Source organism: Myotis myotis, unplaced genomic scaffold (genome assembly GCF_014108235.1).
Source record: "Myotis myotis isolate mMyoMyo1 unplaced genomic scaffold, mMyoMyo1.p scaffold_m19_p_11, whole genome shotgun sequence".
Classification (NCBI taxonomy): domain Eukaryota; kingdom Metazoa; phylum Chordata; class Mammalia; order Chiroptera; family Vespertilionidae; genus Myotis; species Myotis myotis.
This window is the reverse complement of record NW_023416315.1, coordinates 7,414,001-7,428,602: the sequence shown is the minus strand read 5'-3', so window position 1 is coordinate 7,428,602 and position 14,602 is coordinate 7,414,001. Positions and strand designations below refer to the sequence as shown.

Here is a 14,602-nt window from a genome sequence, read left to right as displayed (position 1 = left end):
TTGACTCGAGGGCCACAGTGGGTTCTTAAACTGGACCGGAGGGCCGGAACAGAAGCATGGATGGAGTGTTTGTGTGAACTAATATAAATTCAAAGTAAACATCATTACATAAAAGGGTATGGTCTTTTTTTTTTTTAGTTTTATTCATTTCAAACGGGCCAGATCCGGCCCGCGGGCCGTAGTTTGCCCACGGCTGGTGTAGGCTCAGGGTCCTGGCGGGAAACGCCCTCCTAGGGACCTCTGCAGGGAGGATAAAGACAGGACTGTTTGAGGAGGTGTGCACAGGACTCTGGGACTCAGTAAGAATGTCAAGGTACCCGAGACGGCTGGTGGCAGCAACAGCAGGAGGCTGCTTCTCCCTGGGCCTGAGGCACGTCCGGAGCTGTGGCTGGTGCAGGGGTCCTCTGCCCTGCCACTGGCTCCCAGTCGCTGAACCCAGTCCGAAACAGAGGAAAAGGAATGCAGGGGCTGGTGTTAGAGATCAGCCTCTTTGGAAGCAGAGAAAGGTGGAGAATGAATAGGGCTTGGGGTGGGAGCAAATGGAGAACAATGGGCACACGTATAGGGGGAAATACACGTATGTTTTTAAAAATCAAATGTTGCTTACTTTTTGCAGCAGCAACCTAGGGACTCCATGCGCTTGGCTGGCCTCACTTTGTGAAGCTGCGGCAACACTCGCTCACATTTGCATTATGATTATGGGTTACAGCTCTGCCCGCCAAGGCTGTGAGTACTAATGAGGCCCAAATAGAGGGTGGAGGTGCCACACACAGCATTTTCCTTCATCACATTTCACACTGGATTTCTGTGTTGCCCCTTGAGGCAGCTGGGACCTCCTGATAGAACAGATGGCCAGTCTCTGCCTTAGGATCACCGGGCTTACGGCACAGGTTTTGAACTTTGGGCCCGAAACATGAACTACGTCTTCGATGCTAGTTGGGGATTAGAGTATCTTAGAGAATCTGATATCTAAGCATGCATGTGACCCGCGTGCTTGAAACATCACGAGGCACCCTGGTTGGGTAGCCAGGTTGGTTAGAGTGCTGTCCCGGTGCACCAAGGGTTGATCCCCGGTCAGGGCACATAGAAGAATCAACCTGTGAATGCATAAATCAGTGGAACACAAATTGATGTTTCTCTCTCCCCCTTCCTCTCTACAGACAAACAAACCATGAGACTACTTTGCAAGCATAAGCAGTCTGCACTATTTTGTTAAAACCTAGTGCATTTGATCTCAGATTACTTAGGAATTTATATAGATTTTCTTTTCTCTTTTTAAAAAAAATATGTTTTTATTGATTTTAGAGAGAGAAAGGAGGGGGAAGGGAGAGAAACATCTATGAGCGAGAACCATCCATCGGCTGTCTCCTGCACACCCCTGACAGGGGATCGAGCCCATAATCCGGACATGTGCCCTGACCAGGAATTGAACCAGCGACCTGAGTGTGGCAACCAACCGAACCACACTGGCCAGGGCTATACCGCCTTTCAAAATTATCACTTAAGACAGAAAAAAAATTTTCATTTTGGCAGGGAAGTTGGCCTGACTGCAAGATTATCAAACACATACAAAATAAACCCAGCAGGTGCTTAAGTTTTTGTTGAATGAATGAATGATAGTCTTGCCAATAGAATTAAAAAGACTTTTCATTTCATGTTTATTATCAGTGCATCAATACAGAACATTTTATGATTAGTGACATTTGGATACCAAGCTTTTCCAACACCATGTGCTAGTATGTTCTTGTAAGCTTCATCTTCCCCCGAAAAACATAACGAACACAATTTTAGGAGATGGTGATACCATCAGCATAATTCACTTAAATTATAAAAATCTCAATACTTAAAATCACACACACACACATGTAAAAAGACTCCTCAAAAACTTCTTAACAGTAAACTACAAAATTCACTCTGGAAATGTAGGCAGTTTTTTCAAATTTTGACTTTAAGATTTTTTTTTTAATGTTAAAAAATATGGTGAGGAGTGTGTTGAGAGAGGCAGAAAACAAGGAGGTTCTGGTTGATGGATTCAGCATGTCTGAGCAAGGATATGTTATAAATAAAAGTCTTTCACACGCTGAACACACGAGCGGTTCCTGCATCCGTTGCACCCACAGGACAGGCGTCTCCTTGAAGAATGCTCACTTATATAGGATCTTCTGTAAGATAGAGTTGGCTACCTCCAAGGATTCCTCTTTGACTAGAACAATATCATAAGAGTCCATGTACTTATCTAAAAGCTCATCCACCTAATCAACAACAACAACAAAAGGCACAAAGATTAATATCCAGGGAGAAGCAAATAATTTCAGTACGAACCACATTGTTATGTTAAATCTGTTAGGCAAAAAAATGTTTTATGACAGTGAATTTAATAAAAAACTAAATTAACTTTCATAAAACATTTGAAATGAAGCAGTACTTTTCAATATTCAAATTCTTTTTTAATTAATTATTTAATTTTTCATTTTATTTATTTATTTGTAGGAAATATTCAATTTCTTAAGGTTTGCCCGGTTGGTGTGGCTCAGTGGTTGAGTGTCAACCCATGCACCAAGAGGTCATGGGTTCGATTCCCTGTCAGGGCACATACATGGGTTGATCCCCAATAGGAGGCGTGCAGGAGGCAGCAAACAGTATTGATGTTTCTCTCTCATCGATGTTTCTCTCTCTCCCTTCCTCTCTCTCTAGAATCAACTAAAAAAGATTCTTAAGGCTCATTGACAGATATTTTTCCACTTAGGGGCTTTTCTCCCTAAAAGAATTCTCTCTATTCTAGTGGTTCTCAAATGGGGATAAGGTGCCCAAGGAACATTTGGCAATGGCTAAGTTTTTTATTCTCCTGACCGGGGAGTGCTATTGGCATCGAGGGAGGAGAGGCCAGAGAGGCCTTTTACAATGTACACCCTTCCTTCCCACCACCCGCAGTGCACACCAGCGCCTTTCTTCATCACCAAAGGGAAGGGGGAAAGCGCAACCCGGACGGCTCCAACGGAACTGCTTTCTCAGGAACCTGGGGTAGCAATTACCGGCCAAGTTTCACCCTAGTTTTTTCCTTTTTAAAACAAAACGAAACATTTCTATTGATTTATATTTAGACAGGGAGGGAGAGAGAAACATCGATGTGAGAGCAAAACATTGGTCAACTGCCTCTTGTACTCCCCCTATTGGGGATTGAGCCCACAACCCAGGCATGTGCCCTTGACTGGGAATCGAACCAGCAACCTTCCAGTGCAAGGGACAACACCCAACCAACTGAGCCACACTGGCCAGGACAACCCTAGTTTTTCCTTAAAAGGAAATGAGATTTTCATACTTACTTTATCATTTAGATATCCAATTTTCAGAATGTGTTCCACATTAGCTACTCCATCTGCCATTCTTAAGTCTCCTTGGGAGTCTCCCAGCAGAATTATGTTGCTGTTGTCTTTCAGTTGATTGAAATAATCTGTGTTCTTCAAGGCACCATCGTGTTTGTTAAACACATGAATTAGATCTCCCTTAAATCCTTTGAGCACGCCCTATTCAAAAGACATAAATCCTGTGAAATAACAGGCTTTACACATTTTACTTGTAGTTTCCCATTCATGATAGGTAAGAAGGACTCTGAGAAGTAAATGACTTTCTAGAGATACTTTAAATGTTAAACATGAGTTGAAAGCCCAATTTTTTACTTTTCATTTGGTTCCTAACCAAAAGGTGCCATTCTATGTATGTTATATTGTCTTGACTAGAAGAACTAGTTTAAATGACGTTAGTTCAAAGCCACTTCCTTTTTCCCATCCATGGAGGTGAATTCTTTAGAGTTGTTGCATTACATTACATTAGACATTTTACTAATTTTAAGATTAGTCTGTAGCTTGGGGAACAAAAGTTTGAGCAGAGTTATTATGCTTGAAACATGGGTATGGACACAACACTGCGAGAGGTGATGAGGCCTATTGTGGGCCCATGAACTTGGCCTCATGTAATGAGCACACATGAAATAATAAATAACAAATGCATTGACATGATTAGAATATTTTCAGATTTTAAAAGTAATGATAAGGAATGACCTGATATTCTTACATTGTCATCGAAATCCATGAAGTTGGACACTACTTTGACATTGGAATAATAAACACCAGCTTGCCGGATAATCTCCTCTAGTACGTCTCCGATGCCAGCCGAGAATATGAACACGGGGATACTGTGTTGCTGGAGCTTATCAAAGAAATTCTCATATCCTTCCCTGCAAGGCGTACGTATGACTGTTAGGTGTGAAAACATATCTCTTTTTCCCCTAGATCAGTGGTCGGCAAACCGCGGCTCGCGAGCCACATGCGGCTCTTTGGCCCTTTGAGTGTGGCTCTTCCCAAAAAATACCGACTTCTGCGCATGGGCCATGAAGTTTCAATTGCAATGTACGTGCGCGCCTGCACGTGGTATTTTGTGGAAGAGCCACACTCAAGGGGCCAAAGAGCCGCATGTGGCTCACGAGCTGCGGTTTGCCGACCACTGCCCTAGATGTTTAAAAAGCCACATATTTCTATGATTCACTTAGTTCTCATTTCAAAATAAAGCCCAAGGGGGCTGCTACTGATGTCTGAGACTAGCACAAGTTTTTCAAACAACAGTTAACTTTTTACCCTCCTTTTAGTAAATTCTCACAGTAAAAATGAGATGATTTTAGACTCGCATGCAATATGGAGAAGCCTACAGTTCAGAATTTATACGAGTGAACAGCAAATCATTAAACTTCAGCTTGAAAACCCCATTTGGGGTGAGCTGCAAGACCTGCTGCTTGTCATTCTACTCATCTCCTCCCTATTGCTGGAGAAGCAGGGACCGAGCTGGATTCCTTCACACCTGGCCTCTCTCCTGCCTAAGATGTGGCAGCTACAGGTAATCTTTTCATCTTAAAATCCTCTCTTCCTGTTTCACTCTCCCTGGCTCTAGGATAAGCTGCCCAACAAAGGAATGAAATACTAGCAGTCCTCACACTCTGACAATTGAATGCTTTCCTCAGAAGCCTTTAATGTAGCATCATCATTTAAAAAAAAAAAAAGGAAAAGGAATCAAGAAAAAAAGAAATAGCATCATATTTGCCTAGTGAGTTGAAGAATTTAAGAGGTAGTAAACAGAATTGAAAATAAGCTTTAACATGTTAATATCCAATAATTCACCTAATAGAAATATTTTATTTGCTAAAACATATGCATCTTTCCTACAGATCGTTTTCAAGGGACTTGGAGAATTCAGAAAGTAGATTTATGACAAGTTTAAAAGAGGGTACATCATAAAAACAGGGTACTTAGCTAAACACTTTTCAATTTGACTTATAAACATTCTTTTTTTATATTTCATATCTTTGAAAAATACTTTTGCTAAAAAAAACTTCAAAATGGTCTTGTTTTCCTAACTTTGTAAGTCTTGAGATTTTAAATTTGGAGAAAGAAAATGTAAATCAGTGCTTCAAGCTCATAGGCTTTCATTCCCTGCACCACGATCTGACGTGTCATTCTCAATTCCTTATCTCGCCACTTTATTATGTGATAGCGGCATGTTCTGGATATGTTTTTATATGGGATATTTTTATAGATTATTTTAATAAAAATATACACTTGAATACGGCATGTAACAGGTCAGGTCTATAGACAATTAACAACAAATAACACCCATGAAACTTACTTGAGCATAATATCGGATTCTGCCACAATTTCTTTAAGTTTAGCTCTCGGTATACCCTGTTCAACAAGCAGGCGATGTGATTTAGTGTACCTGGAGTTTATGCCCAAAGGAAAAAGAAAATCAATGAAAGCGAATTAATACTATTCTCTATGACAAAGCATTCTTTGGTATGTGAAAATGCAGTATTTCATTTATGCTAGTTTGGATTTAAATTTCAGATCTTTACATTCATTTCTAATGAACATATACCTCGCATGTCTCAAAAGATGATACACATGTTCTCACTGCATTTCCCAGTTCTCCCCAAACTCTGGCTTACTTTGAGTGTGTTAATAAGACCATGAGAGGATTCTAGGTATAAACCTTTCCTCGGTCTATGGATAAGAGCTCCAACCTCAGGAAGCATAATCATGTCTTTGATTCCAGGAAGAATTGGAGGAAAGCCATTTTTCACCGGCCTGGAGTCTGAATTTTCACGGAATGCCTAAGCACTGAAGATGCTGCCTAGTGAGCAAAAGAGAAGAGCCTTGCTCTGGGAAGTTTTATCCGCATACAGGTGCTTTGTAATCACATAAAAGCACCTGTAATCACACCGTCTCAGTATAACAGGCCTTTAGAACCTCTCCACCTGACACCCACAAGTCCCCCCTATAATACTCTTCAGTGAAACCCCCTCTCTGGGTGGCTCCCATCCTGCTAGTGAGCTCATTCTCCCTGGGAAGCTATGCCATTGCTAGAACATTCTAATTCCTAGACAGTCCTGTCATCGTGCTGAAATCCATGTTCTAAGCCTTCCATGTCTGGTTCCAGTTCCGCATGTTGAGTGAGTCGAAACTCTTTTCAACACTTCCCACCATAAACACTGATGAAGTGTGCAAGGTACGCAGTTAGGTGATGGGACAATGAATATAAACAACATCATTTCTGGTCTCTTATGATTCTAAAACCACTCGATGTTACTTCTCAGATCAAAAGTCTCCATTCTTTGAAACGTTCCTCAAATGGAGCGGCTCCAGTGTCTGGGCCGGGCCTATCGTAGTGGCTGCTCCGACCCTCTGAGTGTCAGCATCTCTCCAGTGTTCTGCCAGGAGGCAGCACTGTGCTGGCAGCGTGCTCTGCCCAGAGCGAGGGGCGCACTGCCATGAATGCACCATCAGCAGAGGCCGGCTGGTTCTCAGCATGTCCCCGCTGGCTCCAGCTCAGCACAGAGTCCATCTAAATCCTATGTCGTTTTCTGGACACACTGAGCCACATCTTGTCCATTGACTTCAGAGAACACAAATTCTTGTTTTGAGTTTCAGGCTTAGGTGCAGAATTTTAAATTTATTCCTACCAATCTTCATCTTCAAAAACAAAGCAGAACAAAACTAATTCTAGACTGTGAGAGTGATTAGAGAATTCGTTTGTTTTGTTATATTTAATCACTTGCTCTAACTCATTGGACAATGTATTAATCTATGTGCACATGGTACAGGGGGGGAAAGACACCATTAGTTGTAACTGTTACGTAAGGTTGTTATATTTGAAACCTCCCACGGTGAATACACACTTACCATTCTACCATATAAGGGTTCTTCTGTTCTACCGTAAGAAGAGGGTCAGTTTCAATAGCATAAAATGTTTCCTTTAGTTCCAGTAACTAGAAAGAAACAAATACCTAAATCACGAAGGCTGCGGAGTTGCCATTAAGCTGCTTAATTTTATAGGAAGCAAAACAATGTAGTCAACTGTTTTCCATGAACTGCTTTAAATGGTAAAGATTGGAGTATGAGTATCTATTACATATAGCAACTGAAAAGATCTTTGTTGGTTTAGGTTTACATGTAACTAAATAGACCAGCAAAAGGCTGCTTTTCTTTCTTTTTTTTTTTTTTAAAGTACTTTCAGCTCAGGAATTCAGTGAAACCAACTAAAAATCATACTATCACTACAAAAACATTTTCATTCTCATATGAAAGTATTAAATTTGATTCATCTTTGGAATCTTATTTTGTTAAAAGAGATACAGACACCTACTCAAAAAAGCAGAGAACTAAGGCAATTTCCTGATCAATTTAAAGGAGCAAAACCAAAGTAGTTTTGTTTAACTTTCCAGTTAATGCTTCCAGAATATTTTGGTAATCATTTAAAAGTTTTTCGTGTCAGTTTTGTTGTTATTAAAATGCTACTGGTAATTTTTTCTTTAAAAGAAGTCGAGTGCTGTAATCCAAAGAATAAACCTAACATTTATTGAGTGTACTATGTTCCAGGTATGGCTACAAGCACTTTGCATTCATTCTCGTTTGTGTGAATGAACCTGAAGAAATTCTCAGGCAAAAATGGTAATGAAGCCTTTCATAACTGGATTATTGTTAGTGCTTTTACCTTTTTTCGACATTCATCTGAAACCAGCTTACAGTTGTCAATGACATCTAAAGAGAAAAAGCAAACAAGGGATGAAAAGAAGTACTCTCATAGATGAATAACTTACTACTTTTCTTTTCAGTTTAAATGCCAAGTCAACTAGCATAGTCATTACAACTGTTGGAGTGGTGCTATCTACATGGCATTGCGAGAGAATCTAATGGTTTTAAAATGCATGATTTTGTGACTGCTCGTTTATACCACTGAGCTAGATAATTCAAAGTCTTTGAACACTGTGAGTTGTATAGTGACTGGTCCCTTTAACACCATTAAATAGAAGCAGGGAATACACCTTTGGAATATACTTTCTTTCTTAATAAAACATTAATAATGCGAAAATCTGGAAAACACAGATTGTAAGGAGAACAAAAATTACAATTTTACCACTTAATAATAAATTATTAACATTTTATTATATTTCCTCTCATTCTTAGAGTTTTATGCATTATCAAATAGATAGCAATTAAACCAAATCTATACTTTTGAATTCAGCCTTCTTTTTCACTTTACAGTGTAGTTTGTATTTTTAAAAATATATATTTATTGATTTCAGAGAGAAAGGGAGCAGGACAGATAGAAACATCAATGATGAGAGAAAATCATTCATTGACTGCCACCTGCACACTGCCAACTGGGGATTGAGCCTATAACCCGGACATGTGCACTGACTGGGAATAAAACTGTGACCTCCTGGTTCATAGGTCAATGCTCAACCACTGAACCATACCAGCCAGGTGAGTATTTTTATTTTATTTATCTATTTATTTTTAAAAATACATTTTTATTGATTTCAGAGAGGAAGGGAGAGGGGGAGAGAGAGAGAAACATCAATGATGACAGAGAATCATTGATTGACTGCCTCCTGCACACTCCCTACTGGGGATCGAGCTCACAACCCAGGCATGTGCCCTGACCGGGAATCAAACTGTGACCTCCTGGTTCATAAATTCATGACCTCAACCACTGAGCCACGCTGCAACAGGCGTCTTATCGCAGCAACACATTTTAACTCAGCATTTATTTAATAACGTATTCCTTAACTAATTTACATATAAACGACACAAGCATTTAGTAACATGTTACTAATTAATAAATGCTATTTCTGTAGGTTAACCCAAAATTGAAAATCCATTTAAATTTGTCTTGAGTAATGAACAGACCACATTTGGAGAGAAAAATTTCAGACTTCTTTATTCCTCTTACACCCAAAACCATACAGAAAATAGCCCTTTATATAACACTAAAGGCCTGGTGCACGACATTCGTGCACTTGGGGTGGGGGAAGGGGAGTCCCTCAGCTCGACCTGCACCCTTTGGCTGCTAAACTTTGGTGGGACATCTTTAGCACTGTGGAGGCAGGAGAAGCTCCCGCCACTGCCACTGCTCTTGCCAGCTGTCAGCCTGGTTTATGGCTGAGCGGTGCTCCCCCTGTGGGAGTGCACTGACCACCAGGGGGCAGCTCCTGCATTGAGTGTCTGCCCCCTGGTGGTCAGTGTGCATCATAGTGACTGGCCATTCCACCATTCGGTCGATTTGCATATTACCCTTTTATTATATAGGATGGGGGAAAAATAAACCCTAAACATATAATAAGAAAAAGCTGGTTTATGGCCATACCAACCTGAATGCACCCAATCCCAACTGATCTCGGGGTGAAAAAGCAGATCCCCTCACTGTCTTTCTTTTTCTTTTTTTTAAAAAAATATTTTTATTGATTTTTTAATAGAGAAGGGAGAGGGACAGAGAGTTAGAAACATCGGTGAGAGAGATCGATCAGCTGCCTCCTGCACACCCCCTACTGGGGATGTGCCTGCAACCAAAGTACATGCCTTTGACTGGAATCGAACCTGGGACCCTTCAGTCTGCAGGCCGACGCTCTATCCACTGAGCCAAACCGGTTCGGCTCCCCTCACTTTCAATGTCCAAAAAGAAGATTAAAAAAACCCAATCTCGAGAAACCAAGATGGCGGCATAGGTAAACACCTGAAATTGCTGCCTCGCACAACCACTTCAAAAATACAACTAAAAGACCAAACGTACATCATCCAGAACCACAGGAAGGCTGGCTGAGTGGAAATTCTACAACTAGAAGGAAAGAGAAAAGCACACTGAGACTCAGAGGAGGAGTGGAAGTAAAGCGCAGAGGTACGGAGGCGCACGTGGAAAGGGCTGGCAACTGAGGACACGGTTATGTTTTTCAATCGGGAGAGAGACACAAGCTTCCGACGGCCCTGACTCCAGTTCAGGGTGAGTCTGTGGGGACCCAGACTCATATGGGGAGAAACTGGACTGTCTGGCCGTGGGCAGAACTCAAGGGCGGCTTTCTCTCAGAGGTGCTTGGAGTGATTACCGGGACACTGAGACCCGGGGCCCTTTTAGGGTAGGACTGAGGATCAGCCATAGCTGTTTGCTCCACCCTGCTGATTCCCTGAGACCCCGCCCCACCCAAGCTGTGCCCAGAGGCTTTTGCATATGAATGACCTGGCCCTTTGCAATCTAAAATTACCTAACAAACTGCAGCTGGGTCAGAGAGACCTATAACTTCCAAAAGAAGGCCCAAGGCGCCACAGCTTGCATTGCTTCACAGCCGGGCCTCATCTGGGCACCTCCAAATCCCAAACAAAGAAGAGGAATCTGCAGATCTCTCCGTACCACCTGCTAGGTAGCCTCAGCAGAGGCTAAATTAGCACCTCCTTAGAGATCCAAGTGCCAGTGTACCCAGTGGTCAGAGTGGGACCATCCAGATTACAACTCCTCAGATCCATAAGGGACACACTCAAGGGGCAGACTCAGTGAGCACTAAAGCCCCACTGAAACAAGTCTTGCCCCAGAAGGGTGTCTCCAGCACACAAGTTCTCCCACTGTAGACACAGCTGAATCTCACAGCCAATAGGCCTGGAGGTCAATTCCTCCAAGTGATACCTACAACAATCAAGGCTTAACTACAACAAGACTGTGCACAAAGCCCACAAAGGGGTGCACCAAGAGTGTCCACCTCAGGTAATTGGGGAGGCTGAGCCACTGGGCCCTATGGGACACCTAGCACACAAAGCCACTCTAGCAACACAGGGAAGCAGCGAAAATGTGGAGACAAAGAAACAGGTCACAAATGACAGAAATGGAGGAAAGCAAACTACTAGATATAGAGTTCAAAACCATGGTTTTAAGGTTTTTCAAGAATTTTCTAGAAACCACCGATAAATTTAGTAAAGACCCTCAATAAGTCTAGTGAGACCGCCGATTAATTTAGTAAGACCCTCAGTAAGTCTAGTGAGACCCTCGAGGATATGAAAAAGGACCAACTAAAAATTAAGCATACACTGACTGAAATAAAGAATATTATATAGAGATCCAACAGCAGATTAGAGGATCGCAAGAATCAAGTCAAAGATTTGAAGTACGAAGGAGTAAAAAACACCCAACTGGAAAAGCAAAAAGAAAAAAGAATCCAAAAATATGAAGATAGTGTAAGGAGCCTCTGGGACAGCTTCAAGCGTACCAACATCCGAATTATAGGGGTGCCAGAAGAAGAGAGAGAGGGCAAGATATTGAAAACCTATTTGGAGAAATACTGAAAGAAAACTTCCCCTATCTGGTGAAAGAAATAGACTTCCAAGTCCAGGAAGTGAAGAGAACCCCAAACAAAAGGAATCCAAAGAGGACCACACCAAGACACATCATAATTAAAATGCCAAGAGCAAAAGACAAAGAGAGAATCTTAAAAGCAGCAAGAGAAAAACAGCTAGTTACCTACAAGGGAGTACCCATAGGACTGTCAGCTGATTTCTCAACAGAAACTTTGCAGGCCAGAAGGGAATGGCAAGAAATATTCAAAGTGATGAATAGCAAGAACCTAAAACCAAGATTAGTCTGCCCAGCAAAGCTATCATTCAGAATTGAAGGTCAGATAAAGAGCTTCACAGATAAGAAAAAGCTAAAGGAGTTCATCACCACCGAACCAGTATTATATGAAATGCTGAAAGGTATTCTTTAAGAAGAGGAAGAAGAAAAAGGTAAAGATAAAAATTATGAACAACAAGTACATATCTTTCAACAAGTGAATCAAAAAATCTGATGAACAGAATAAACTGGTGAATATAATAGAATCAGGGGCATAGAAAGGGAGTGGACTGACAATTCTCGGGGGGAAAGGGGAGTGGGGGTGCGGGAAGAGACTGAACAAAAATCATACACCTATGGATGAGGACAGTGGGCGGGGGGTAAGGGCAGAGGGTGGGGTGGGAACCGGGTGGAGGGGAGCTATGGGGGAAAAAAAGAGGAACAACTGTAATAATCTGAACAATAAAGATTTAAAAAAAACAAACAACCCAATCTCATACATAATATCAGTAGAAAAGGATCTTAAAATAATGGTTGCTTTCATGAATTTGTTAATAGGGCCACACTTACTATGACATGTTGGACATCTTTTTCCTTTGTAGGAAAATCTACTCAGTGTCATATCAAAGTCTGTTATGATCTGTAAGAAAAGGGGAAAAACAAATCTGAAAACACAGCTGCAACGCCAGACGCGTATCTGCAAGCTTGCCAGAGGCACAAGACTGTGCTTAGTGCCCAGCCCCCATTATAAGCTATTCCCTCTACATTGAGTTTTCTAATGCAGCTCATATACAAAGCCCTGAGAATTACCTTAGCTGCAAGCAATATCTTATGTGCCCAAGCGTTACCACATGAAATCTACTGATTAATCAGTATAGGAATTTGCAATTGCAGGCCATAGAGATAAAGCACTGCACAATTTCAACCCCCTGGGTCAATGTACAAAAATGCAATGAAAGCATTTAAAGTATATGAAGCTTAGTCACTGACACTGTTACATTCTAGGTGTAACTTGTCTATATAGGTAAATAAACTATATCAATCAATGAATCATACCTGGTAACAGTTTGCCAGCTCTTGCAATTTAGGATATTGGGTTAAATATTTTTACAAAAAAAAAAAAAAAAAAGATTTATTTTCACTGACTATCCAGACTGTTGATTTAGTTTACATTTAAAACATCCCTTTTTTTTAAAGCATCCCTTAAAAAAACTTTTTGAAAATCAGTTATCCCACATAGTGACAACTTAATTTAACTAGTATGATTTATTTAATTAAAAGATGGAATAGCAACTTGAAACTGTACATAGTTAACATTATTCTTAAAATAGTTGAATACTCATGCACAGTATTAGTTAAATTAGTACTTAAAATTAAAGAAGAGCTAAATTTATTTCAAGACTATTAGGTTTTGTTCGTTTATAGCAGGGCATTCTATGTATTTCTGACAAGCACTAGACCTGTCTTTCAGGTTTTACATTCTGAAGGATAGGCAAAGCTCATCTATCTGAACTTTCTTTGCTGAGCTTTCAGCAGAACGTGAGATGAATATGTCTACTTGGCCACGGAAATAAAGGCCTAGCAATACAGGCTTTGTGATGGCTACTCGCCTGAAGTTTGACAGCTCCCCCCTTGATGAGACCACAGATGATTTCTTCTACTCTTGTGGGGTTCTTGATGCGAACCGAACTCTTCTGGAATTCTGGCATCTACAATAAAAGGAAAGTAACGGACTATTGTTAATTTCTCTTTTCTCAGGTTCCTTTGATACCAAGCAGCAGCATATATCATTTAAAGGTTTTAAGATATTGAGGCATTATATAAAAATAAGCAAACCGTGGTATCAAATCATTATTTATACACAAAATTTCTCAAAGCACATCAGTAGTTTCCATCTAGAAGATTAAGATAAAACTACATTGGTAATTCACACATTATCAGTGTAATTTTTCTAATTATAAAAGTCATGCATGCTTATCACAGAAGTTACAGAAAAAGAAATTGCTTGGAATTCTATTACCCAAAGATAAACAACCATTTTATTTTTCATTATTTTCATTTCTCTGATTGCAAACATGCATGTATAGGCACAGTTTATTTCATTCTCATAATTTACTTTTGCTTTGGGTTTTCTGAATATTATTACACTGGAGGCCCGGTGCATGAATTTGTGCACAGGTGGGGTCCGGCGGGCCCACTCTGATAAGGGCCCAGGTCGGGGAGAGGAAGCAGGAGGTTGGCTGGCTGGTCCTGCCCCCTGGTCAAACTCCTGGTTGAGGGGACAATTTGCATATTAGCCTTTTATTATATAAGATAGATAGTTATAAGAAAATTAACAGAATTCCTTAACCAAAATGGAAAGCAAGAACTGACTAGAGAATATTTGAACTTAGTGATAAAAAGAGTTTTCTTGTAAGAACCTTTCTGCTTACGATTTAATTTGTATTCACATTTACATCTTCAAAACTTTATTAGCAGAAAGGAAACAAATATTACATGATTATTTCCCACAAATTTACCTTTTACATATAATTCTAATATATTTAATTGGAAAAGTTGATTCAAGATGTTTTCTCCTTTATTGTACTATATTCCAAATAACTTCATTGTTCATGGCAAAAATTTTACAACAGATTTACTTCAAGTTAGGACAACTACTGAAAAGCATAAGACCAACTGGGTTTAG

The 14,602-nt window shown here is 40.4% G+C and overlaps 1 protein-coding gene across 5 annotated transcripts in view; it reads right to left on the bottom strand.

The window, feature by feature from the left end:
* Positions 1 to 1,629: 1,629 nt before the first annotated feature.
* Positions 1,630 to 14,602, bottom strand: part of NT5C3A (5'-nucleotidase, cytosolic IIIA) — a 50,830-nt gene continuing 37,857 nt past the window's right edge. For all 5 annotated transcript variants that reach the window (XM_036327363.1, XM_036327365.1, XM_036327368.1 and 2 more), the window contains 8 exons: positions 13,527 to 13,625; positions 12,487 to 12,556; positions 8,038 to 8,084; positions 7,227 to 7,312; positions 5,674 to 5,763; positions 4,072 to 4,234; positions 3,324 to 3,524; positions 1,630 to 2,252 (listed from right to left, as the gene is read on the bottom strand). In XM_036327363.1, the coding sequence (XP_036183256.1) occupies positions 2,145 to 2,252; positions 3,324 to 3,524; positions 4,072 to 4,234; positions 5,674 to 5,763; positions 7,227 to 7,312; positions 8,038 to 8,084; positions 12,487 to 12,556; positions 13,527 to 13,625 (864 nt within the window). In that variant the 3' untranslated portion in view covers positions 1,630 to 2,144. The remainder of the gene's footprint in view (positions 2,253 to 3,323; positions 3,525 to 4,071; positions 4,235 to 5,673; positions 5,764 to 7,226; positions 7,313 to 8,037; positions 8,085 to 12,486; positions 12,557 to 13,526; positions 13,626 to 14,602) is intronic.